Raw genomic sequence first — 27225 nt, forward strand, 5'->3', positions numbered from 1 at the left:
TTTACTTACTTTTCAGCAAAAATAGTAGGGGATTTGCTACTGAACACAAGAATATTTCTTGAACTTTAAGATGCAACAGAGCAAATGTCCAAATGGTACTGCATTCAAGCAAAACACAAAATGTTGCACAGTTGAAGCTGACCAGATATAAATTAAAGTTGTTAGATCTTAATAACTTGCATTATTTCCATCCCTCTTCCAGAACGTTCCTGTTTTTATCCGTGGTATACTGGAAATGGCCAACACAATAGAAAATGTAAGTGTTTTGAGTTGCTTTTGATAGGAATGCTTCTTTGTGTGAATGCAAACAAAATATTTGTGCAAATATCTAAAAACATAAAATGCTTGCATAAATACATTGAGTCTGTGGGTTTGGGACTATGTAGTATATAGGACTGAAGCTGCCAGCTGTTGCAGCTCTCAGCCGCAGCATGGAATCTGTGTGATGAGAACTATGACATAAATATTGACTGTGTAGGAAGACCAAAATGAGTGAGAACTCTGGGGATAGCTCACTTGCTGAAAATAAGTTGTTTCTCTTGGAGATTGCTACTGGGGTGTGGTTGTGTGGTGGGTTGAAATTTCCCCCTCCAACATTAACTTTGCATTCACTCAAAGAAGCATTCCTATCAAAAGCAACGGATGTTGTGTTTATCCTTGTACTGCTCCTTGGGATCCTAAAGATGAAGGGCTTCTGTCTGGTGTTTGTCTGTGTGGTGGTGTAATCATTGCTAGCTGCAGTTCTTTGCTGTGGGTCTGCTGTTGATGTTTTCTTCTTCTTCATCTTATGGTCTGTTTAGGTTCATTTTCAAGCCAAATTAGTCATATCCAGCTGATCAGAAGAAAAATTGTTTTTACAGTGAAAACCAAGCTAAGTCAGACCCTACTAAGCATGTCAGGACAAGCTCAGAGTCAGCCTGACAAGTTGCAGGCCTTGCAAAGCCTCTGGCCTGGTACTGCAGTATTGCTGCTGTATGATGGGGCTGCAAGGCATCACTGAAACAATGCAAAAGTTCTCTTTGTGCGTAACTTGTAAATCTTTTATGATATTCTCCAGTAGTGATAATGATTCAGTCTGAAGGACTGAGAATGGCAGAGTAAGAGTGTGGTTTTCAAACTTGTAAACATTGGACTGTGAAAGTTCTTAATTTCCCTTCTTTGCTCGCTCTTTTTTCCTCACTTCCTAGTTTTTGCTGCCTGCTGTAGGTTAACTACAAAACCAAAACTAAAGCCATTGAAATTACCTGAGAATATTATAGCTGATAGAAGCAATAGAAGAAGCAGAATAGGTACAACTGTACATTAATGCTAGATTACTCAGTTCTTGTATTTTTATTGATACTTGTCTTAGCCATGTGATTTTTTTTTTTTAATTATTTTTCAAAACTTTTTGGCTCAGATAATGTGAGCATATTCCAGGCAATGGACATCCCTCTCAATCCTTCTCCTTCAAATAGAACTGTGTAGCTCACAAAATTAAATTTAGTTATTACATAAGGGTAGTCATGATTTATGGAATTAAGCCTCAGCCCTGCCTGTATGTCTTGCAAGCTCAAGAATGTTGGTTTTTTAAATCAAACTTGTCACTTCATACTGAAGCTATTTTGTGTGCAGTCATCAAAAAGAATTTTCTAACTGAAATGCTCTAATTGGCCATTGGAGGGAGGTGGTGGAGTCCCCATCCCTGGAGGTGTTCAAAAAGGGATTGGATGTGGCACTTGGAGCGATGATTTAGTTGTCAGGAGGTGATAGGTATTAGGTAATAGGTTGGACTTCATGATCTCTGAGGTCTTTTCCTGTGATTCTGTGATTCCGGAATGGGCTGCCCAGGGAGGTGGTGGAGTCTCCATCACTGGAGGTGTTTAGGAAGAGACTGCATGGGGTGCTTGTTGCTATGGTTTAGTTGATTAGATAGAGTTGGATGATAGGTTGGACCCAATGATCTCAAAGGTCTCTTCCAACCTGGTGAAATTCTGTTCTGTTCTCTGTTCTATTCGGATGTCTTCCTCTTCTCCCATTGAAGGAATGACCATTTTCATTTTGTTAATATGATGTTTTATGGAGGGTGTGAGTTATATATGAGACATATTTGTGAGCTGTTGTGTATTTCAAAGGTGAAGAAATAAGGAACAAACTCTGAAATGCTACAGTGGTATGTTTTGTTTGCATTGAATGCTTCCACTGTATTGCTGGCGAGTTATTGGTTTGTGTGGTGTTTGTTGGTTTTATGGTTTTATTGTAAGACTTTGCTTTGTATGGAATTAGTTACCTTTTTTTTTTTTCTTTTTTCTTTGTTTTCCTTTTCTTCAATTGAAATAGGGTGTCTTTAGTGTCCTAGATGCACTTGGCTGGGTCAGATACACAGGTGATCACAATATTCTGCGAACGCTGGAGAACGTTTCAGAAACTAGTGATAATGTTTGGATCAATTTTGAAATATTCTTTATTGAAAGTAAGTGTGAATGCTTTGGTGAAGAAAGTCACTTGTGTTATAGTTACGAAATAGTTGATGTTTGCATGTGTGTCATCGCTCTGGGAGTGATGGAAAAACTGTGGTGTGGGGTTTTTGTCTTGTTTGTGTTTGTTTGTTTGTTTGTTGTTTTTTTATTTAAACCAGTTCTTTGCATCTCTATATGTGGGTTGTTTTTACAGCTTTTAAAGTGCATACACTTCTGAAGAGGTGTTCAAAACACTTTTTCACTTTGGTGTCCATTCTGGCCAGAATGTATGCCCTATATTCCTTTAAATTAGGGTTACGTTAAAAGTTGCCCAAAATGTTATTCCGTGTCTTTATGTTAAATATTTGGCAGAGGATTTTGTTCAAATACTGAGATATTAGTCATATTTTTAAAATTAGCTTATGTAGCTCATAGGAGTTACTGTAAGATGTTAATAGTAGCAGCAGAACTTCTTTTGAAATTACAAAAAGCTCCCAGGCCTGCTGTGTTTGATGTTTGACGTGGCTTGTGTTGTGGTCTTACTTTTTGCATACACAGCAGTAACAGGGTAGTAGAAATTAAACTTCCATGTGAAGAGAATCATCTCTTTATAGTTAGCTACCAAAGTAAAAGTCTTTAAAATACAAATCTTGACAAATATTTAAATGCACATTCTTTAAAATACAATTGAGTTTTACTTGACTGCAAATACTTAAATATGTTCTGGTCTGCAGCCAGTTCCTGTGGGCTTATCCAATAATAAATAATTACTTCCCTTTTGGACATCCTGGCTGTTTAATTTGCTTCTGTCATTTGGCTCCTGTGTCAGATATTGCTCCCAGTCAGAAAACAGGTCGTGATACTTAGCAGCAGAAGATAAGTCTTAACTCCTTGTCTTTGGTAACTCACTCACTCAGTGTATTTTTTTTGTATTTTGTCTCCAGGCAAACGTTATATTATTAAAGTTGCTTTGGAAGATTGTAATTTAGTTGAAGAATTTAAAAACATTGCCTGTGAAAACTGTAGGAAGGTGAGAGAATATAGCACAATGTGGAGGGAGGGGGGCAGTCTTTGGGGGTTTTGTTTGTTGGTTGGTTTGGTTTGGTTTTGGGTTTTTTGGTTTTCATTTCCCTTTTTTCTTTTGGGGGGAGGTATTTAATGATCAAAGAGTATAAAAATGACCAAATGATTCAAGGTAAAGGTTTGAAAATCTCGAGTGAGTAATTCTCCTTAAATATATATGTTAACCTTGAAAGCTCCAGGTCCAATAAAGAAACATCAGTTTTTTGTTGCCAGCATACATTGGAGAGTGTTCACTTCCTCACTCCCCTAAAAGCTCAAGGAAATGCAGTTCATATTGACATAAGAATGTTTAACTTTTCCTTCTAACACACAAATAAGATGCTTTCAAATTCTTTGCCACATGTTCCTTTAGTGTAAACTTGAGAGTCTGGTTAATTCCTGTGTCTTCCTGCAGTTGTGTAATTCAGGAGTGATGCTGAATTGTGCTGTTCTCTGCCTTTTTGGCCATTTGACTTATGCTTGCTTTTGATGATGACTCTTGTCGAGTATTCTCACTGCAGATAAGTTTAATCCCAGGGGTGGCTAAATGTGATTCTTTTTGATTTCACAGAATAGTGAAGCTATGAAACAGAAAGGCAATGAGGAGTTTTCACAAAGAAACTTTGATCGTGCTATAATGTCATATAATAAAGCCATAGAGTTTTGGTAAGAACTAAACTGGTTAACTAGATTGTGTTATAGAACATGTATTATGCTTATTCAGAATTATCCTGATTTATTTTGCTTTTAATAGTTTTGCATGATCCCCTCACTTGGAGACCAAATTGTCCTCTCTACATAACACATTTTTTAGTCTTACTTATTTCTTGTTGTTAGTGGTTGCTTCTGCTTTCACTGCCTCAAGAGTCCTGTTGGGGCCTAAAGCTGATCTAAAATGACTAAGAGGAAGTGTAGCAAACCTGAAAGGAAATAAGTTATTTGGTATTAATAGCCATGTTTGGTATCCTTCTGTCTAAATACTCTTCCAGCAGATGAGTATGACCAAGTGTTGCAAATATTTATGATTTCAGCTATGATGCAGAACAAATGAGCAAGAAAAATACCTAAGTATCTGCTCTTGCCACCTCTGTGTACAGCAGTCTTAATTTGGTTTTGTAAGCCTTGTTTAATTTCTTTCCCAAAGTCATTTGCTGGAAGTCTTTGGAGACTTTTTTTGGGCTCTGTTAAGGGGCAAGGAGACAGATGAAGTGAGAATGTATTGTCATACATGTACAGAGCCTTTGCCCAGTAGTCTGCGTGGAATGTCAGCTAGTTAGAGGACACTGGTTTGGTGTAATCACTACTTGTGTTGTAGTCATGCAAACTCTTCAAGTTCTGGTGTCTGTGAAGTATGATAAAATTCTTGAAGTTCCACTTTAGATAAATAACTGATTGTATGAACTGTTGTGTCTTTTAATTTTGAAGGCTGTAGCTTTATAATTAATACAGTTGAAAGGATTAGCATTTTGCTCATGTCTTGCTTCAGATTTTATGTCATATAGCAGGATATAGGATGCATTTCAATCCCAAATTCAAGCTGGTTTCAGCCTCCTTGAAAAGTTGGGTAGGCTTTGACCAAGTGACTGTGTCTGAAGTGATGGAGCAGGATTAGGAGGCTTTTCTCAGGATGACTGATGAGAGAGAGGAGCAGAAGTCAATGAAAGAATACAGAAAGTCATGGTTTCCAGGGACTGTAGATCTGAGCTGTTATTACGGCTATTTGCTTGAAATTACTCCTTGTCCTTAAAACCCTATTGGAAGGTGAAGGATAACTCAGTGATGGCTAGCAGCTAGGGAATCCTTCATCTGCTCTGTGCACTGTCTTCCCTTTCTCATTCTTGCAGTGTGAGCTGACTTTCATCTGTTTCATCATCACACTCCTTCCCTAACTAGCTGCATCCTCCCTTGGTTTTCCTTCAACTGGTTGCTGGATTATATTTATTGGTTCCCCCCTCTCATTCTCCAATAGGTATGTTGAGGGCGATGCTTTAGCTGTTTAGAACTACTGCAGGCAGTTGAGCTAGCTTTTCCATGCTTCATGCCATGTTTGCTTTTTTGTTTGTTTTCTTTCTGGTTGTTTTTGGGTTGGTTTGTTTGTTTTGGAACAAAGGTGAGATGATAGGGCACATAGTAACTGTACCTTTGAATCATTTGAGTTGTGCTTTGATATGTCAGAGTCTAGGGAATTGGGGAAAGAGTGGAAATCTCTCTTTTTCTATTTATTTAATCATTTATTTTTAAAAGTAAGCTGAGAGTGAGTTGAGTTGATTGGAAATTGCATTATTGGGCCCATATCATACAACTTATTGCATAATTAAAACTACTAGTTGTAGTAACAACTTGTAAATCAGTGGAACTATTCAAGGAAGCTTCTATGTAGTTGTTGGTTCTAGAGTGTTTGAAGACAATTATTGTGACAACTTTTTTATCTCCTTAAGATTTTCAAAAGTAATATGCATCCCTAACTTCATAATTTTGTTGTGTTTGCTGTTTTTTTGTTTTTTTTAAGTCCTACAAACCATCTTCTGTATGGAAACCGAGCTATCTGTTTTATTCACACGAAGCAGTACAAGTAAGTAACTCCTTGTCTACGATCTGAAATGTTGTGGTGATCTGCAGTTAAAAACTGGCAATATACTTAGGGGTACAGTATTAATAAAACTGAAGTGTATAGTAATTTTGATATTAGTGCCTAAAAACCCTAATACTAAGAAAAAGGAGTAACATTAGTGGTGTCTGCTGGCAGTTTGTATGTCGAGGAATTACACAACAGGTAAAAATAAATTGCAGTACCGGTGAGTATTGTAGTTTTGATTAAACCACTTGAAGAAGAAATCAGTGTGAGTATGGGTTTATTTTCCTTAAGCCAGTTAAGCTAAAAATCTTGTTTATGAGCAAGATGGGCATATACCTCTTATGTAAAGCCAACTCAAGAATTTATTGTTAGTCTAATTGAAGTCTTAAGGGTCCACTCGTTACTATTTCAGATCTAATTGTTGAAATAAAAAGAAATAATTGAAGTTGATATCCACATAGTTCTTGGTTTCTGCTCCTTTTACTGGTATTACACTCTCCATTCTGCTGGGTACTGAGGTTTGCAGTTTTATTGCTGTAGCAGTGGGGTTAGAGAGCTCTTGGCTTGCAGGGTTCTCCTCTGGGGTGAAAGCGATGGTTATGATGGTTATGCTGAAGGTTCTTTTTTCCTTACTCTGAGACTGTCCTGGCATCACTTTTGTGTCTGATAATGTGCTATTACACCTTTGCTCTGTTTTTGTTTATCTGTAGCACCCTATTACATTTGAGTTTACCATGCACAGCACTTTTTATGGACTTTTTTTCCCCTTCTTTGTTATTCTAAAAGTCATATTTGTCCAGATTTCGCAACTCTTTTTCTGACCATTTGTGAATTGTTTATAGCCGTGGGGTTTGGACTCTACTGCCCATAGAGCTTGGCCTTGTTTAGTGATGTTTTGGTAGTATGAAGGGCCACTCTTTCCAGCACTGTGCTGGGCTGTTAAGGTGGAACTGGAGGAAGGACTGGGTGGGTGAAAACAAAGCATAACAAATAGCATATACTACAGAACAAGACAAGTACTTCATTTTTTTCCTGTCTTTTCAAGTCCTTCTACAATTGTCATGGTCCACTCATTGTGCTGTGATTGTTCATTACTGTGATCTCAAAGTGCAAAAACCCAAGGAGAACATGCCGGGGGGGGGTTTACTTCAACAGTAAAACTTTATTGTTTGCCCATAAGGTGGCACACAATAGGTAGGTAAGAGTGAGAGGACGAAGGAGAAAGGTAAAATAAAGTGAAAAGAGAATGAGGCTTATAGTTACCACCAATGTGAGGGTCCAAAGGTGTTGCTCTGGTTGCAGGTCCAGTCCTGCTGGTCCTTGCCATGCTTTCTTGATCCTGGTGGGGAAAGCTTTTGAAGTCTCATTGCTAGAGCGATGTCTTTTATAACCAATTTCACACTTGTCAATGTCCAAACTCCACCTCTCTCTGCCCTCCTGAGCCAGGCTTCCACGCATGCCCAAAGAGGAGTGTCTGAGGCGTGGTCTGCCTTGGAGGCAGGCAACTTTTGACCAGTAGGTGTGTTCTTGTGTTATAATGATTCTATAAGGAACAAAGTTCGCTTAAGGTTGATGGTTCCCTTAGAAACACCAGGGTGTCAGTTCCTTTTAACAGCAATTACGACTTTGCATTCTGAAGGAATAAGCTGGGACAGTGGAACTATTTTCTTGACATATCCAGAACAGCTCGATACTCCCAGTACCATGTAGGGCTCTTCCCTTAGAACCCACACCTGCATATCCGTGGAGACTGCAGTCCATTGTACAGGCTCGGTAACTTGTTATAGAGCAAGCCTCTGTAAACTCATGGTAAGATGTTAGCTTGAATATTAGTCCCAAGTTTTGGAGTGGGGAGCTCCTAGTTCCTGATGACAGTGATGGGGAAGATGATGTTCTTTGGACCACTTTTTAGGACAATCTCTTAATATGTTGAGGTTCTGTACCCCGTTATCTGTCTTTTACTCAGGCATGTTTTCCTTATTTTTGCTTCCTTTTTAATCACTAATTATGTTGTGATTTTAAAAAATAATATATTTTTAATGCTATTGTTTTCAAGTGTATTGCCACATCTCTTAAATATGCCATTACTACGATGATCTTTGAGGTCTCTTCCAACCTTAGTGATACTGAATACCTGGGGTTTCTCTAATTTGGAGGTGTCTGCATGTGTTTTCTTTTACCCTGCTTTTATTTAACTGAATTCATCCTTTCTGAAATTTCTCTGAAGAATTTTGTTGTGGAAAACATACTCTCTTTTTCTGAACTTATTTCTTTGTATCCAGCTCTCATTATCACAGAGCATCTCATTCTCCTTTGGATCCCTCTGTACAATTTCTGAATGCTTTCACACTTGTTTCACAAGTCCTTTTTTATTTTTTCCCCCCTTTCCATATTCCTCCCCTGTCTGGAAGTGAAATAGTTGATACCTCACAGACCTTTGCAGGCCTCTCAAGTTAGCTCTTGCTACAGACATTTTCTGAAGGCCTCACTGAGTCACCATGTCTCAGCAATTCAAGAAGTGAAGTTATTTCTAAGCTTCCTCATCTGAAGTAATCCATATATAATTTACTGCATCCTACTTGTCTGACACATAGCTGTGAGATAAAGAGCAAGCAGTGTATCCCAAAAGTATATAAACTCTAGCACTTTGGGTAGCACTGATACTATCTGAGGCGGTTGCTGCTGACCATTGTTCTATCCTATAGCTGTAGGGATAGTTGTCTTCTATTCTGACCTGACCAAAACAGTAATTCTGGTTATTCTATGACACTTTGTATATAACAAGTCAGTCATGCATGTTCTTCAGACTTCAGTTGTTGGGAGTTTTGGAGATTACTGTCTTTCAGAGCTCAGACGTTACTACTTGCTGTTATGAGGGCTAATAATTAATTTAGGAAGGTTGTAAGTTGAAAACAAATTTATTCTAATCAAAAATCATTTGAACTGGCTACTCCAAATTGCTGACATAATTTGTCTTCCAACAGGACTACATTTATCTCCTAGTCAAATGTGATTTGTGGTCAAAAGTGTTGTCCAGTTCTGGGCCCCTCAGTTTAGGAAGGATGTTGACATGCTGGAGCGTGTCCAGAGGAGGGCAACAAAGTTGGTGAGGGGCTTGGAACACAAGCCCTATGAGGAGAGGCTGAGGGAGCTGGGGCTGCTTAGCCTGGAGAAGAGGAGACTCGGGGGTGACCTTATTGCTGTCTACAGCTACCTGAAGGGGGGTTGTAGGCAGGAGGAGGTTGGTCTCTTCTCCCAGGCAGCCAGTACCAGAACAAGAGGACACAGTCTCAGGCTGCACCAGGGGAGGTTTAGGCTGGAGGTTAGGAGGAAGTTTTACACAGAAAGAGTGATTGCCCTTTGGAATGTGCTGCCCAGGTAGGTGGTGGAGTCACCATCACTGGGGGTGCTCAGGAGGAGACTTGATAGGGTGCTTGGTTGCATGGTTGAGTTGGTTAGGTGGTGTTGGATGATAGGTTGGACATGATGATCTTGAAGGTCTCTTCCAACCTGGTTTATTCTATTCTATGTAGGTCTTCACTGGATGAGGGTCTTACCTTCCAAGTGAGATGTGGGTCTAACAACAGTGAATTGTGTAACCCTTGTGTGAAAATGTTAGCAGATGTGGTTGCCTGAGTTAGCAGATGTTTTTCAGGAAAAGCAGAGTCAGCAGATGGTTTTATATTTTCACCAGAGTCAGCAGGTTGTGTGTCTTGATGTCTTGTGTCTTTCATCAGGGTGGGTATGACTGCCACACTTGTACCCTCGAATACCTAGCTATAATTACGTAACTACTCTTGAATAACGTTTCTGTCAAAATATTTAGGTTTTATAGTCAGACTTTGTTATTAAGGCTTTTCTTTTTAAAGGAGCATTTTGTTAGAATACAAATGAGGGGTAGGTACATATGCATAAATGCTTTAAGACAGAGTAGGTAGGAGGAAGGAATAAATACCTGATGGGTGAGATAGAAACTAACATTTTAACTCCAGTTAGTTTTAGCTAAGAAGTGTTACTTGGCCATGCCTTTACACAGGTCAAAGAGCTGTTATTTTATTTACCTTATTTTGACAGTGCCTGAAGTACAAATAATTACCTCTTTTTTTTTTCTTGCCCTCCCTTCTTGAAGGAGAGCCCTTGTTGATGGAAAAAGAGCCATTGTTTTGAAGCCTGATTGGCCAAAGGTTAGTTTCATGTACAGTTAAAAATTCTTTCATTGATGCTGTAACCCAGTATAAAAATGCAGGTTACTACTCCTGCTGAGTTTTCTGTTTAGTGTGCTGAGAGCTTTGAATCATCATTTGACCTGCAACTTCTGAGTTTGTAAAATTTTACTTTGTATTGTCTGCTGCATCTTGTTTGGGAGTTAATTTGTTTGCTGATTTGTGTGGATGACTGCTTGAACTTCAAACTTGTGTGTCTTTGTAGGGTCACTACCACTTTTGTAAGGCGCTGTCATTACTGGGTGAACACAAACTGGCCTTGAAAGCTAATGAGAAAGCTCAGGAACTATGCAAGGATATTCTTGATGGACTTAAGGTTCTTATTCAACAAAATGAGAATTTGAAGAAGGCATTAGAAGAAGCCAATGGTAATGTTTTTCCAATTTCAAGATCTGCCTTGAATGTAGCAAAATTCTTCAATTGGTAACTGTCCTTTGAAACTAGCTAATTTTTAATTTTTTTCCCCCCTTTTAAATTTTCTATAGGTAATAAACAGCATAAAAAAATACCAAAGAAGCCACTTGGGAAAAAGTAAGCAACCATCAAGTTTATTTTTATTTTTAATAAGTAATACTTGGTATCGTAGCATTGATATCACTATAACGGACTTCTAGAAACTAAATGAGCTATCTTGAGGTGTGTTCCACTTCCAAGCTGTTTTCTTCAGCTTTATGTTTTAGCCATGTTGGAAATAACAGGAAACAGTTGCATTTTCATGGGGTTTTGTCCTTCTAACTTGAAGTGCTTTGCAATTGAGGAAGTCAGGTGCTGGAAAATGTCAGGGCAATCGCACCTACTTCTTTGTGTTAACTTTTTGCTATATAAAGTTTGCCAGGAGATTGAAGTGGTTTGAGGAACTGAAGGCTAGCAAATTGTCTCAGTCCGGAGAGGGAAATCATCCTTAGGTAAATGTCCAGGTATCGTTACCCCGGAAATCTTTCTGTGTATTTCTGTGTGTTTGGATGGAGGGGGGGGCTTCCTCCTCCTCCATCCTTATCCAGACAAGCCCCCCACACTCCTTACACATCAGGAAACAGGTGGTAAATCCATTATGTCACCCTTCCCAGGGTACTTGATGGGTGGAGATTATCTTGTCTCATGCATATTCCTGAAGGTGGCCTCCGTCCATTGTTGTCAGGCCAGCTGTGGCCCAGTGAGCAATGTTATCTTTGCACCTTCCAAGAGTCATTCCAGTGGCTCTGCCCAACACATATCAGCTATTGTCTGGGCAAGCAGCAAGTGATTTTATCTTTGTTGAGTCACACCAAGAGAGACAAACTTTTAGTCTCTCACACAAATGTGTTTAGGCAATGGTAAAAATGAATATATATCCTAATTTGTAGGATCTTGGCTTTGCCACATCTGTTGCCTTGCTCAGAAAATGTAAGAGAAATTCCATATTCATAGATTCAGCTATGCTACAATATATGGTTTAGTTGTTTGGGTGGGTTGGATTGGTTGCTGGGTTGGACGCGATGATCTTGAAGGTCTCTTCCAACCTGGTTTATTCTATTCTATCATTCTATATGCTGTAACTTTTGTATTAAACATTTTTCTGAGCTTACTAATTTTTATTAGCTTGCTTGTAGTTATGTGCTGTCATTCAGGAGCAGGGGAGGCTCAGGTTGGATGTTAGGAAGAAGTTCTATACAGAAAGAGTGATTGCCCATTGGAATGGGCTGCCTGGGGAGGTGGTGGAGTCGCCGTCATTGGAGGTGTTCAGGAGGAGACTTGCTGGGGTGCTTGGTGCCATGGGTTAGTTGTTTGGGTGGGTTGGATTGGTTGATGGGTTGGACGTGATGATCTTGAAGGTCTCTTCCAACCTGGTTTGGTTTATTCTAAATAAAGTTTATTCTAAATTACTAAGCAGCTTTCTGTAAACCTGGAAATTTTGATGGAAGTTAAATTCATTTTCCTACATTATTGCACAAATAAAATGTGGCCTTGGGCAAGATAGGTTGGTTTTTTTTTTATTGCTATTATTACCATATTTATTTATTTAATTCAGTTTTTCCTCCTTTTATAGAAAATGGTTCACTTCTTGTGTTTTTGCACTGTGGCTATGATACTAAAAATTGCTGTTTGATCAAATCCTTTTAACATGCTTTATAGGAGCTAGGAGTGGTACACTTCTTGTATTCATCCTTGTTTCTTTTCCATGACACATGTATAAATATGGGGAAGAGACAACACTGATGGAATTCTCTTGTTGTTTTCTTTTTTTTTTTTTTTTTTTAACATATCAGAGACTTCAGTTCTTCAGAATCTGATTTAACAATACCTCAACAACAAAAAGAAATAGAGAAAAAGAGAATACAGTCTGATCCTAAAGATTGTCATCCCAAACATGATACCAGGGTAAGTTATGCTACAGCTGGCATTGCAAGACCAAGAGTCCATATAAACAAGACTGGAACAGATTGCCCAGGGAGGTAATTGAGACTCCATGCCTGGAGATATTCAAGGTGAAGCTCAATAGGGCTCTGGGCAACCTGATCTAGTTGAGGATGCCCCTGCTTAGTGCAGAGGGAGTTGGACTAGATGACCTTTGCAGGTCCCTTCCAGCCCAGCCCATTCTATGATTCTGTGGAATATTCCAGACTGTATTGTTTAAAGGTGTTCCTGAAATACTGCAGACGCTCTTTTAATAGTGTGCACTTTTCCTGTGATACTAAACCACCAAATCTATGTTCTGGGATTTGAAGGAAGTGGTAAGTGGTTATTTGAATGTGAAAGTGGTAGTTTTATGTTGTGAGGAGGAGAGAGGACTTTTGGGGCTTACTGATAATGAGACTGAGTTCACATCTGATTTGAATTCTTGTCCAGTTGTGCCTGTCAGTGTACGTTCAGCTGTGGGCTTCCCTTTGGCTTTAGGAGGGGATTCAGTTAACACAGTGGTCTAATGGAGTTCATGTGGAAGATGCTTTCACCAAAGTTAATTCATACACAGGGCTTTTTAGATTGTTGTTGCAGTGGTACTGTGACATTAAAGTACTTTGAATGGTTGTAGACCATTATTTTAATTTATGCAGGTTTCTTTCTTATAGGAAAAAAGGCTATTTAAATATTATGCTTAACCAGATTGTATTTAAAACTAGGGCTTTGTGTTTCTCAGCAGGCTTGCCTGTTTAAAGTGTAGTATAAAGCTTAAAATGCAAGTGGGACTTGCATTATTTTAGTAACCCTTTGTAATTCTTTAGATTCATTATTTCAGTTTAAGAGACTGTTTACAATCATTTACTAGATCATTAACTTTTTTAGTGAGGAAGGCTTGAGAGGGAAACTGAAACTGTTACAGGACAGATTGAGACTGCTTATGGAGAGCCATTGGCAAAGGTAGCAGCCAAAGTAGTTTTTTTGAATTTAGATGTTGTAAATGTGAGGCTTAGACTGAACCTTATTGTCAGACTTTATTATCCTACAGCACAGATAATGATTCAGAGTCATCAGTACAAGATCTTAATGTCCTGTGGTACAGGATTATGTGTGATCTTGATCATGCACCAAAGATCTGCAATAGATAAGGGGCTTCTCAGCCTTGAAGATTAACCTTGACAGGTGTCCCAACTCAAGAAGAGATCACTGTCATGCCTTCAGCAACTTAGGAGAGGTCCAAAAAAGCTTACCCAGGCTGTCCTGTTTATGGATTAAAGTGCTTGACTTGTGGGGAAATTAAATGCAATGAAAGGATAAGCATGAGACTCCTGGGACCCACAGCTTCCTTTGTTCTGTGACCAAATTAGTTTTGGAAGAACCATTTGCTGTTGACATGTTAATTGCATGATCAGTGTTCCAGTTTCCAAACACACATATATCAAAGCTTACTGTGTCACCCTGTCCCTGTGTGGGTTTTCAAAAAACAGATTTGAACTAGAGAAGTTCATGGCCTTGTCACAGCCCAGGCCTTTACTTTTTTTGGAGCCTTAATAGAGTACATATTGTTCTCTGTGGATGGTTGATTTTTGTTCCTGAAAAATAATTAAACCGAGGTTACATGTTAGTGAAGGATGACCAAAGAAATCCACCAACCAGAACCTCTAATTCTGCATTTCAGAAGGTTGTTTTACTGTTGAAAGTACAACAGTGAACTATGTTGTGGTTTAACTGTAGTGGGCAACTGAATCCCATGCAGCTGCTTGTGTACTCTCAGCAGCAAGACAGGAAAGAAAATCCAGAATATAAAAATGGGAAAAGTTGTGGGTTGAGATAAAGACAGTTTTAATGGGCAAAGTAAAAGCTGCATACACAAGCAAAGTTAAGTAAGGATTCATTCACTGCTTCCAGGCAGGTGCTTAGCCATTTGCAAGAAAGAAGAGCTCTGTTGTGCATAATAGTTACTTGGGGAAACAGATGTCAGAACATCCCTCCTTTTCTCCCTTTGCCCCCAGATTTTATTGCTGTGCACGACATCCCTTTGGTCAGTTTGGGCCAGCCATCCTGGATGTGTCCCCTCTCAGCTCCTTGTGCACCCCCAGCCTACTTGCTGTCAAGGCTGTGTGACAAGCAGAAAAGGTCTCTGAGACTGTGCAAGCACTGCTCAGTAATAGCTGAAACATCCCTGTGCCATCAACACTTTTAATGCCAAGTCTAAACCACAGTACAAGTTGCTATGAGGAAAACTTATCCCAGCCAAAACCAGTACAAATGTTTTCATTCCTTTAAAGAAAAAACACCCCCCAAAAAAAATCATAAATGTGGGGGGCATTTGTTGACATTTACCTTGTTTTAGATGGGTTTTGCTACTGGATGTCAGTGGAATTTCCCAGTCGTTGCTGTTTTAGCACCTGCTTGATGGCCATTATCATGGGGAGCCTGTGAGCCGTTGCTGTGTGTGAATTTTTCTGAGTGGTTTGCTCTGCTACATGCATGCAGACCATGACAGACCTGCTGTAACACTGTGTAATTTAAAATCACCTTTCAGTTTCCTTACGGACAGTTCCTCTGTTTCACACTATTAAAGAAACATTTGTACTGCTTTGTGATCATTACCATCATCACTGTAAGATAATTAATAAACTATGTCTTGTAACTTAGCCTGTAAGGAGTATTATAAATATGCTTTATAATACAGAAAACAGGATGATAAATAATGTGAAACTAGCAAGTTCAAACCAATTTAGCCCATGTGAAAAAAAAACACCCCTTTGGGTTTCACAGGAGGGTGGGGCAGCAAATAAACCCCTCCTTGGTGGGGAAAATGAAACCAATGTACAAAGGCAAAGGGCAGGAAATGAAAGTTAGAACATACTGAAAAAGAAAGTGATCTCTTGAAGGCACAAGTGCTTAAAGATTTTAGACTTTCATCTGTTTTTATGCTATGGAAGTCTGTATAATGTGGTCTGTAAATTTATCTTCATTTAGGATGAATATTGCTGTGAAAAAGGCCAGTAGTTGTCTGTTTCTTTACCTATTGATTGGTGTTTTGCTGAAGGGTGGGATTCCAAGTGAAAACACATACTCCAGTTTAACACAGAAAAAAATAATATTCTTTAATACATATATATTTTTGTGTATATATACACATATGTACATAGTAGTAATAATCAAAAAGGAAAGGTAAGCAGAAGAGCGATGCACCACCTCATTATGGTAAAGCAATTCAGTGATTAAGAGAAGGATCAATCACCAATTATCACCTTGAAACCATCATCCCAGGTTCACACTTCAGTTGGGAAAGCCCCTCAGCAGCTGCCCCCTGGAGATCCCCAGTAGCTGGGACAGTCCTACATGGTGCATCCACTCGTAGGTGGGGCTTCAGGAGTTAGCCCGAGAGTCTTCTGCTTGTTAGAGTAAATAATGAACATCTCACTTAAGGCTTTTTGGCACAAGTCAGTGTGAATGCACAGACTGTTACGCTCCAGTTGTCAATCCCATCCAGGACACTGGCCAGATGTTCTGGATGTGGTGGAGAACTGAACCATGTCCAGTCAGCACACAATAAAATATTGTCCAGATGTTCATGCTAGTATTTGCAGAGGTAAATAATTATAGAAGCAGTAATGTATCATAAGCAGTAATCAGCTGTTCTCATCACAACTCAGGACATAATAGACGATATTATTGTGATTGCTTTCTTTAAATGTTAGTGCTTCAGCTTTTTCATTGTTTAAACTTAGTGAGTGATATATATTTTACTTATTTATTACTATTTTTTAAATCTATGTAAAACCAAACAACTATATTTGTCATCAGGTCACTGACATCCAAAGAACAAAAAGCAAAGGTTCGTCTCCAGAGCTTCAACCAAGTAAGTTTGCTTTTGCTATTTATCAAGTCAGTCAATTCTCTTCTTGTTGTCCTTATTAATAAGCAACTTGGTGTTACTTTCATAACAGTACACAATCATATTTCAGCTCTTTTCCTGTTAGTGTGCAGTTACTTAGATACTTCTCTCCTGTGTTTCTGTCTCATTTCCTGTATGTTTTAGTGGTTTGAATATACTTTACATGGTTGAATTCAGAATTGAAACTGGAACAAAAAAAGTAGAATGCTGAGTCACAGGATAGAGGTGCTTCTCCTTCTGAGGCAGGTGACGGGATCTAAAAGGATCTAAATTTGAGAGAATCGTGTGGGTAGTTTCATAATTAATTTGTGGTTACTAGGAGCTCTATGTAGATCTGTAAGAAAATAATGCTGCAGTTAGAGAAAAGTGGCCACAAAACAGTGGATTTTTAACTACAAACTTAAAAATTGTGATTTATTGTTCATGTGGGGTTTTGTTTTAATGAATCAAAAAACCCAAAGCAAGTCTTTTTATAAAGAGAGCTCCCACTCCTCAAAACTCCAAAATTATGTTTTTTGTGGTGAAAAGTGCAGCCAGTTCTGATCTTCAAAGTGAAATGTTTTCCTGTATTTTGTTTGCTAAACCTGCTGTAACCATGAATGCATAAGATGTTTCCCTGACATTCAGGAAGTTTTGTTTATATTGTGTGCATGGAATACTTCTACTGGGTCTGGACCAGGTGCATGCTTACTCTGTTATTCTGAAGCTGTGACTTCCCAGGCAGTAAGTTGTTTTATTCCTGGCCATGCAACCATCTGAAGTCGTTGAAGCCCAGCCATGATGTTCTTAAAACTTTGCATTTTTGAATGTTTAGCTAAATAGGTGCCAAAGTGCAGAGTATTTGAAAATTTTGGGAAACCAGTGAGAATATAATTACTTGAAAATGAGCAGTAGTGTGGTGGGTTAACGCCCTTTTCTGAAAACAAAAAAACAAAGCAGGGTGGAGGGCTTGCGGGTACTTTACACTCCCTGCAGGGCATTATCCCCTGGGAAAGCTGAGTCTGTTCCACTCCCCCCTCCCTGCCCAGCTAGGGTATAAAAAGCAGGACATCATAGCTGTTGGATCTCCTTTTGGCTCCTGCCTCTGCTGGACGAGAGCTACTGCAGCTGCCCTCCTGCTCCTCAGCCACGTGGCCGGACCTGATCCTTTTCCCTGCTGCCTCAGCACCTCCTCAGAGAAAGGCTGGTTTTGTATTATTCTTTTCTGTCCCCGTCCCATCCATTCTTGTTCCTTGCCCTTGTGAACTTTTTTCCTGTTATTGTCATATATATAATTTAAAGAAAAATTCTTTGCCTCTCTACTTCCAAGCTGACTCCAGATTGTTGTTTAGTGATTTTGCTCCTTACCCTTTTCTTTTTTCCCCTCTCTGTTTGGAGGGAGGAGGGGGGGGAGTGGGGAAGAGATTCTCAGCCTTTTCCCCATTTGAGCTTTTAACTCCCAGGTAAGGCTCAAACCACTACAAGTAGTAAAAGTGATTTTACTCTTTTGGGCTTTGGACATATGCAAGCATCCTGAAGAATTAAAGGATTTATTGGGAGACTGAAGAGGTTGCAGTAGACAAGACAAATTTGTTTAAAAGCTGTCATGTGATAGGGTAATAAAAAAGGAAAAGTAACTGATGTGTAGAAGGAACTTAATGTGGAAATATAAATGGAGGGAGAGTTTTAGAAAGGGGAAGTCAAGCTCTTGGCATCAAATACAGTTTCAGGAACCGTATTGTAGGTGGTGCAAAGGATCAAAATATGGGATGCACAGAGGCCATAGGAAATGTTTTGAATGAGTTTGAAGTAATTGGCAAGTGAATCCAGACTTCTTCTGAGTGACAAGGTGTGGTCTGAGTAGTAAGGGAGTCTGATGACACATTATGAAGCAAAGTTTATTGAGTCAGTGGGAAAGATTACCAACAATTTGCCTATATGGCAACCTGGCCAATCACTGATAGCAAACACAGGATTGTCAGTGATGCTGTGGCTCCAGTGGACTGCCAGCAGCACTTGGTGTCCAGCTCACCAGGCAGCAAGACCAAATCATGCAATTTTATGTGGGTGAGAGTTGAGATCCTCCTTGGTTGCACCAATAGTAAGTGAAATTCAAGGGAATTGTGTTTTATATGCATAATATGGACAGTGCCCTGCTGCCCTTGTTAGTTGGAGGCAAGGTGGTGGCAGTCTGTTCTGCTGATTCTGGTCAAGGGCAGGGTGTATGCAGTCTGTCTAAGCTGCTGGTAGTGGGTGAAGTGGCAGGGTATCAGAAGGATAGCTGATTCTTAGAGAAACTGAGGAGTGGAAAGATGGATAATGATGGTCTGAATTTGGGAGAGAACTGAAAATTCTTGTAGGCTACAGAGCTCACAGGACTATGAGATGTTGAACATAGCATTTTCAAAAAGCCCCTGCTGATTCCATGGAGGGGTTTTCTTCTTCCTCCTCCCCCTCTCCTCATACTTAAGTCAGTACTGATGCAGAAGAAAATATTTGATTTGGCTTTGATTTGAAAGGAGGAGTTAAGCTCTGAGTAGCTAGCTGATACAAGTTTACTGTGGGTGGGGAAGAATAGCTTTCGTTTTCTCAGCCTTCGTTCACTTAAAGGCTTAAGACTTGCAGGAGATTAAATGTAAAGGAACTTTATGCCACTGTATCTTATCTTAAAGTTACTCTTCTTTTTAACTGCAGTTTTTGTCTGCATGTACTATTTTTTTGAGCATGTTTATGTTATATGTCTGCTCCTAATGGGAATGTCTCACAAAAGCAATACTGCTTCTAATATTTTAAGATGTTTGTGGGGTAAGTGAATCATGATTGCTGTTGAATTAGTATCTGCCTAAGTATTTTATTTGTAATTCAAGATTTGTTGGGTTTGTGTGTGTGTGTTGTTTGTTTTTCTAATCTGAGGTTAGTGTCTTTTAACTGGATGGAATATGGGAGTAGTAGTTTCTATAGGGCTTTTGTTCAGGGCCTTTTAAAATTATGTCATTCAAAAGTAGAGCTGATTAATTCTTGCTTTTTATAATGAGAGGAAAGGATTATATTTCTTTATTTTCATTAAAACTGTTTTGATTCATCAGTTCCTTCAAAGAAAGTAACTTATATAAGGCTAGTGAGGGGTTTGGAGGGCATATCATATGAGGAGAAGCTGAGCAAGCTGAGGCTGGCTGTTCCAGAGAAATGAAGGCTAAAGGGGAGCTCTTGCTCTCTACAGCTACCTGAAAGGAGGTTGTAGTGAGGCTGCTGTTGGTCTCTTCTCCCAAGTAACTAGTGATAGGATGAGAGGAAATAGGCTTAAATTGTGCCAGGGGAGGTTTAGATTTGACATTAAGGAAAACTTCTTTACTGAGAGAGTGGTGAGGCATTCAAACAGGCAGCCTGGGGAGGTGGAGAAGGTGCCATCCCTGGAGGTGTTCAAGAAGTGTGCAGATGCAGTGCTTCAGGACATAGTTCAGTGGCCATGGTAGTTGGGTTACGGTTGACCTTGATCTTAAAGGTCTTTTCCAGCCTTAATGATTTAGTGATAATGAAGAAAAGGTAATACATGTGTCTCTAAATGGTTGAATGATGATAGGAGGTGGTGTTTTGTTGTGGTTTGGTTTGGTTTGGTTTCCCTTTCAAAAAGGTGATTGCTTTCCATCACTTGAGGAACTTGTCATGGAGTTTTTACTGCATATGAACTGTTTAAACAAATGCCTGTTTAGATTCCTGTGGGACTTTTTCAATAAATAACATAAAATAATTCTGAACATGTTCAATCTTCATGACACTTGGTCTTTTTTGTTGTTGTTGTTCTGCTTAATTAACATTTTATGCCATTAAATAGCTTTTAATGCAAAAATACTTCTGGCACAAGGCACAAAGTGCATGTGCATACAATTTAACTTGAGAAATGAGTATGTGAGACACTGGCTTGAATGACATTATGAAAATGGGTACATTTGTGGGTTTCCACAGTGTGTGTCAGTATTTTTTGTAATCTAATTGTACAAAATACTTCTCTGAGTATCATGAACTAAATGTTTTTAAGCAGAGATAGTTGCTGAAACTTTCTACATAAAATTACCGACTCTTTTTTTTTTTTGTGTTTGATTTTCTGGTAGTTCAGCATAAGTGTAATAATAAATCAAACAATGTTTAATGATGTGGGTAGATGTACCTGATGTTTAGGCTCCAGTGATCAAATGGCTTGAATTCGGGTGCTGGACTGTTTGTTGTTTGTGTGACTGTGTCCAATATTAGGAAGCTGCAGTTGCCTCCTAAACTTCTTCTTAAAGATTATAGCTGGAACTATCTCCTCTTAGAGCAGGTAGCTGAGGCAGAAGGTGGCATTCCTGTGTTCCTTCTAAAATCCATTGGATTGTAATATCCAGTAAGGAGCACATACAACATGTGATGCTCAGAAGTTCTGCCACTGAATTTACCAGCTGCATGTTACTTCCCTAACAGTCCAGAAATGCAATTTTTTGTCTTCCTTGTCTAATTGTCCAGTTACTGGAAGGCATTTCTCCCATATGTGGATTTTGTCACTGTTGCTGTTGAGTCATAAACACCTTGTAAAGTTCTAACTTAAAATTCTGGAAAACTAAAACCTTCTTGACTTCCTCAGGAATATGCATGTGTGCATTCAGATACCTACTGTTACTTTTTAGTTCCCCAGCAAACAGCTGAGAGATTATTTTAATGTCCTGGCTTCCTGGTTTTGACAAATCACAATAAAGTATTGAAACATGTTTTCTTCTTCCTTGTTACTAATGAGTTGTTTACTCAGCCTGTGGAGCCTTGTAACTAATCAATGACAGCGTTAGATCTCGGAGATTGTAAAGATTTAAGTCACTGATGTGAAGTTTCAGAATTAGAAATTAATCAGTGTCGCATGATGGATGTTTTCCTTGTCAGGTATTTCCACTTCATCAAGCTTTTTTTTGTTATCTGGGAGCTTTATCTTGATCTGACTCATATGTTTACAATGCTAAGATTGATGTGGGTTGAACTTAACTCCTTTTAGCAGTGTATTTTTGAAGTAGCAGACTTTCTGTAATAAAATCTCTGTGGTCAGACTCGAATATCTGTGGTAATCTATTATTACTTTAAGGAAAAAAAATACAGTTATTGAGTAATAGTGAATAATATCAGCTGCAGTTTTATATAACATACTGATTACCTTGGAGTTCACTTTAATAGCTGTTACAGTGTTGTAACAGAGTCAGATCATATCTTACTAAATTTTAAGACTCTTCTGTTTATTTGAAATACCTTTTCCCCATTATAGGATGAACAAAGTCCTGTGCTAATTAATAAAAGTAATATAAAATTTGTACTGTAACACTCAGAGGTGGCTTTTAAAAAACCTTCTTGGTTGTGCTAGTTTTCAATATTGTAAATATTTAAGGTCATTTATTTATAAAGCAAACAGGGTTCTGAGACCCTTCCTTTTTCCCCTTTGTTTTAGATGATGATAATAATTTTGTTTAAAATATTTTTTTTCTCATTACAGGCCCAAGTCATCAAAACAAGGGAAGGCCAAAAACAAAGCCTAGTGACTCTGAAAAGACAAGGTAAGTTTTATTTATGTTAAAATGTATTGTTATTTCGAGTCACTTTATGTAGAACTTAAAAAGGAGTTAATGTGACTTCGATTTGTTGCGTGCTCTTGGCTAATTGGTTTATTTACATGCTTTTCAGGAGGTAGGTAGGCATCATCTATAGGATAGATCTCTGTCTTCATGTTAAGATAGCTGATTGAAGTTCACAAAATTCCAGTTTTCACAGAGTGCCTGAGATATCTGTTGAAAAATGTTTTCCAAACCTCAGTTTGGAAGGCATAATTCTAATACCCACTGTTTAAAAACCGTTGCCCAAAATCAAGTCACACAGCATAACTGTAATGTAGAGTAGAGTAGAGTAGAGTAGAATAGAATAGAATAGAATAGAATAGAATAGAATAGAATAGACTGGACCATGTTGGAAGAGACCTTCAAGATCATCACGTCCAACCCATCAACCAATCCAGCCCACCTAAACAACTAAACCAGGGCACCAAGCACCCCATCAAGTCTCCTCCTGAACACCTCCAATGATGATAACTCCACCACCTCCCCAGGCAGCCCATTCCAATGGGAAATCACTCTCTCTGTATAGAACTTCTTCCTAACATCCAGCCTAAACTTCTTCCTAACATCCAGCCTAAACCTCCCCTGGTGCAGCCTGAGACTGTGTCCTCTTGTTCTGGTGCTGGCTGCCTGGGAGAAGAGACCAATGTGCTTCCTTTGCAGAAAAAGATAATAAGGAATCCTGTTCCAATTGTTACATATTGTTCAGTTTGAATGTAACAACTAGAACAGGGTTTCTGCAAACCAACCCAACAACATAACTCCAGCTCCATCTTATTTTCAAGATGTACTAGTTCTACACTGTGTACCAAATACTTTTTAGAACTTCTGACACTCCCATGCTTACTAAAAATAAGTTTGGCTGTGACAAAGCATTGTAAGTCGCTCTCAAAGCTGAATACTAAAAACAGCTTTTACTTCAGAGTTGTTTGTAGACTTAAATTTTTGCTTAAAATGTCAATGTCCCATTTTAAGCACACAAATGCTCCCCATAGAACAGAGTGAATGTAAATGATTATGTTTAATAGTGTGAGCCCCAAATTAAGTTGAGATAAAAAGCACTATAGGTTTAATGGACAAAATGTATGCTTCTATCTGTGTAACAAAGTTTAACAAGAATAATTATTTCCAGTGATACTGGGGCCAACATGCATCAGACAGGTTTGGGGAAAGTCACTGTATTAATAGCTGATTCCATATACCAATGTACTTGCTTATCTGATAGATTGTTAAGGAACAAAGAAATCTTTCTGCTGACTGAGGCCAATGGTGATTTACAATTTAAGGACACAGAGATGGAAACTTTCAGTATTTGAACCTAAATTGTGAAATGTGATCCATTAAGCTCTGATTTGTATGTTCTTGCTCTTACGCTTTTTCAGCTAGTGATTTTCCATTGTGTTTAGGACAAGGAAAAATAGGTGAGGGGTAAAATGATCTGCTTACATTGAAATGAGGAAGCTTTCTTTAAGTCATCATTTTTAAAGGCATGTTTCTCACGTTGAAGAGTCTAAGGCATTAGGAAACCTGAGAGCTGAACCTGATTGTCTACCCTAAATGTGACCACAAAACCTACCATCTCTTGATCTGTATTTATTATGGTACAATCCTTTTGATTTTCCATAACCCTTTTTGAATACCACTGTAGCTAGGACAGTTGAGACTTTTGTCACAGGAGTCGTCATTTGTGTTATTTAACTGCCACTGACTTCTTTTGCTATTCACTTTAAAGTGTGGTAGAGAGGTGTTAGAATTCACAATGGGAACAAATCCTCTTTAAAGTAACTGAACCATTTACAAAATTGCTTCTCTGAGGGGGAATTTATAGACTTATAAAACCCTCACTATTTCTCAACAAGTGAGGTACATGGTCAGTTAAAATCTTGTCTCTTTTTTCGTAAATAGCAGGTTGCTTAACTTCCAAAACTGGAGTCTTCTGGCCCTGTGAAATTCTAATTTATTTTGGATGATGAGTGTTTGATGCCTTCAAATGTGGGACAGAACTGAGTCTGTACTAGCAATGCAGTAGTGTTAAGCATTAACTAGCAATCTTGACAGTGAGGATTTACTTTAGTGATTTACTTTAGTGTATTAAGCAGTACTTTGCCTCTTCATTATACTTTCTCTGTTCTCTAGTTGTACGTGGCCTTCCTCCTGCATTAGTGGAAAAAAATACCTGGGCAGAACATCTCTGTTCCTCTTTGCTCTCCTTTTCTCCACCATGCATAGCTACTACATGTATTTGATTTAAGTGATGGCTATGCTAGGATGAAAGACCTGGAAGAGGAGAGAAGAGGGAAGAGGCTTAAGCACGTTCTTATACTGCTCCCTTTGGAATGGGGAAGTTCTCTAGTCACTTCTCCCACCCCTTCTTAAGATCAACAGAGCTGAAAATAAGGTGGAGAAGCTAAAAGGAAGCAAAGAGAAGGATAGAGAAGACTGCTACTCAGTTTTTCATGAGCCAGAAGTATGTGAACTATATGAATAGTCTCATAATCCTTGATAGTGTTACAGTGACTGTGAAGACATGCCATCATAAGCTCTAATGTGTAGGCAGATCTGGTGTGTTTGATGAAAGTGTATACATTTCTGTTTCTTGAGAATAAGATTACATGTAAAGTACACAAACTCATGATGCCATTGTCCTGTGATTTGTAGGGATCACCTTGATTTCAAGACAGAGTCTAAAGCTATCCAGGATAAACTCACCTTTACTGTGCAACAGGTAACTGGGAATTCATTAGCATACATCTTAATGATAAATGATTCATCAGCTTCGACTAACACTGTCCAATATCTTGGTTCATTAAGAAATTTAACACTTCTTGCTTAGTGTGACTTCTGTATGAGGAGACAAAGATTATGTGATTACACTGATTTATGCTGTTGTGTTTCTGGTAGTCTTCTTTTGCTTCTTCCCCTTCTGTAGGACCTCATGCTGGATAATAGTGTAAGAACTTTAATAACTTATCTGAAACCATGAGTTAATAACACAGCTCCTTTGTATCTTAATTTGTAAAAAAAAAACCCCAAATTAATAACAACCCCCTCTCCCCCAGAGAAACACAAACCAACCACCCAAAAAAATCCTCAAACAGACAAAAAAAAAATTGCTGGGAATTTTTTAGGGATTCCCAAAGTTCTGACTCAATATATTTTCCTGTATTTAATATGTACATTTGGAAATAATCATGGAGCATTTTGTGAAATGGTTTCAGTCATTTGTTTTCATTAACTCATTTCTGCATTGTGGTCTTTTCTGTATCCATTTGTACCTTCTACTGTCTCTGCCACTGTTGGTTATAACTGTCGTTACATCCATGGGTATTTTCCTATGTTTGTCCTTTTTGATCAGTTGACAGGATGAAGACAAAATAAGATTGAAATTCACAGATGCTGAGGAATATATATTCAGCACATGCATTAAATTTAGTGTATCAAAAAGCCTAATTTAGTTCACAAGAATACAGTTAAGTATACCATTAGAGTAATGTTTATGAAATTGGGCAGCTCAAAAGTTGTCATTTCAGTCTTCCCATTCTTCAGTTTTTTCCTGCCCACAACTCTTGTCTTCAGAATCCCAGGCTCGAATATTAGCATATGGGAGGTGGAGGGAAGGGGCAGTTCACAAAAAACTTGAAAGTGTGATTACTTCATGCAGGACATTAATTCATACTGAAATGAGGTAATGGCCTAAAACACACAAGCAGGCCTCCTTGTTACTTTTATTCAATTTTGCTTATGATTGCAGGAGTAGATGTTGAAGGAACTTACTAAATACCTTACTAATTACCCTGGTAGAATGATCTGCTTCCCAAAGAGAATTTGCTTTCAGTGTTTCAACAGATCAAGGGAACAGAAGTTCCTAATTCTGCAGCTGCTTGTCTTGATTTACAGTCGCACTGCTGAAACTCCTACAGACTTCGGGATCTATCTGTAGTGAAAGCCTAATAGCATATAACGCATTCTGAAACCTTCTAACATTAACAACTGTTAACCTAGATGAAGAAAAAGTCTAGTCACAAGGAAATAATTTTCAGGTTTTCCCAAAATGTTTATACACAAAACTCTGTGTGTAGGAGTGAGGAAGGGCAAAAGCCTGAGGCGATGGGATCTTATATGTAAGAAGAATTAAAGTGATGCTTGAACTAAGCTTTCAACTTCCTGAAGAAGAAAGGATCAAAAACTGAAAAAGTAGATTTTTCAGAGATCAGCAGGAGTAGATCCACAAAAATCTTCAGTTTTTAGAAGTTTAAAATAGAGTTTTATAAGAATGTATTTGATTTGCTGCTTTGAAAGTGGTATTTCTGTAGGAAGTATTTTAACAGTTGTCTGTCGGGTAAGTGGTTTAGCTTGCTTGCTTTTAAAAAAAATACAAGGAAAATACTGTTTTATTTTCTTCCTGTGTTTCCTAAATATTTTTAGGTGGATTTAGCTATGTTGCCAGAAGACATCAAATCCCTTGTTTATGATGGTTATACAGCCTTGATGGACCAGCGGTGTCACAGTGCTGAACAAGCCTTTTCACAGTTGTTGAGTATTCTAAATCCTTCAGAACTAAAGGTAAGCTGAGAATAATAATATAATTCATTAGAGTAACTGAAGTTTATGCTTTCAGTGTGGTTTCATCCTTTCCTTCCACCACAACAGTCAATGCTATTGAATCATTGCCCATCATTTTCATTACAATGCCAGTCACTGAAAAGTATGCCAACGAGGTTGCAAACTTGAGCAAGATGGGGAAAAAAAACCTAGTGGTAACATAGCATGTATTTTTGTAATGTTCAGCACTCATATGCATTTCTGTATGCAATCTGAAATGTAATTGTCAAGAATAATGTAAGATACTCTTATGTAATATTCTGTTTGCTGATAAAGTGCTGGCTGATGTCAGCCTAACCTTTTTTCGTAATAATGTAGGGTAGGCCTATATTCTTCAGATCAGGTAACTCTTTGACAGCAAACACTGTGAAATTTTGTGTACAAGTGTGTAGCCAATTGGCCAGTGACCAATTTTGTCATCCTAGATGTCATTAAATTATTGTAC

The 27225-nt window shown here is 38.5% G+C and overlaps 1 protein-coding gene across 4 annotated transcripts in view; it reads left to right on the forward strand.

The window, feature by feature from the left end:
* TTC3 (tetratricopeptide repeat domain 3) overlaps positions 1–27225 on the forward strand; it is a 70569-nt gene that overhangs the window by 5360 nt on the left and 37984 nt on the right. For all 4 annotated transcript variants that reach the window (XM_068144600.1, XM_068144601.1, XM_068144598.1 and 1 more), the window contains exons 6-18: positions 203–256; positions 2320–2452; positions 3383–3468; positions 4072–4166; positions 6010–6072; positions 10205–10259; positions 10504–10666; positions 10784–10829; positions 12545–12656; positions 16491–16545; positions 22064–22124; positions 24837–24903; positions 26604–26741. In XM_068144600.1, the coding sequence (XP_068000701.1) occupies positions 203–256; positions 2320–2452; positions 3383–3468; positions 4072–4166; positions 6010–6072; positions 10205–10259; positions 10504–10666; positions 10784–10829; positions 12545–12656; positions 16491–16545; positions 22064–22124; positions 24837–24903; positions 26604–26741 (1128 nt within the window). The remainder of the gene's footprint in view (positions 1–202; positions 257–2319; positions 2453–3382; positions 3469–4071; positions 4167–6009; positions 6073–10204; positions 10260–10503; positions 10667–10783; positions 10830–12544; positions 12657–16490; positions 16546–22063; positions 22125–24836; positions 24904–26603; positions 26742–27225) is intronic.

Source organism: Melanerpes formicivorus, unplaced genomic scaffold (assembly GCF_026170545.1).
Source record: "Melanerpes formicivorus ecotype bairdi unplaced genomic scaffold, bMelFor1.0.p_v2 SCAF_11, whole genome shotgun sequence".
NCBI lineage: Eukaryota > Metazoa > Chordata > Aves > Piciformes > Picidae > Melanerpes > Melanerpes formicivorus.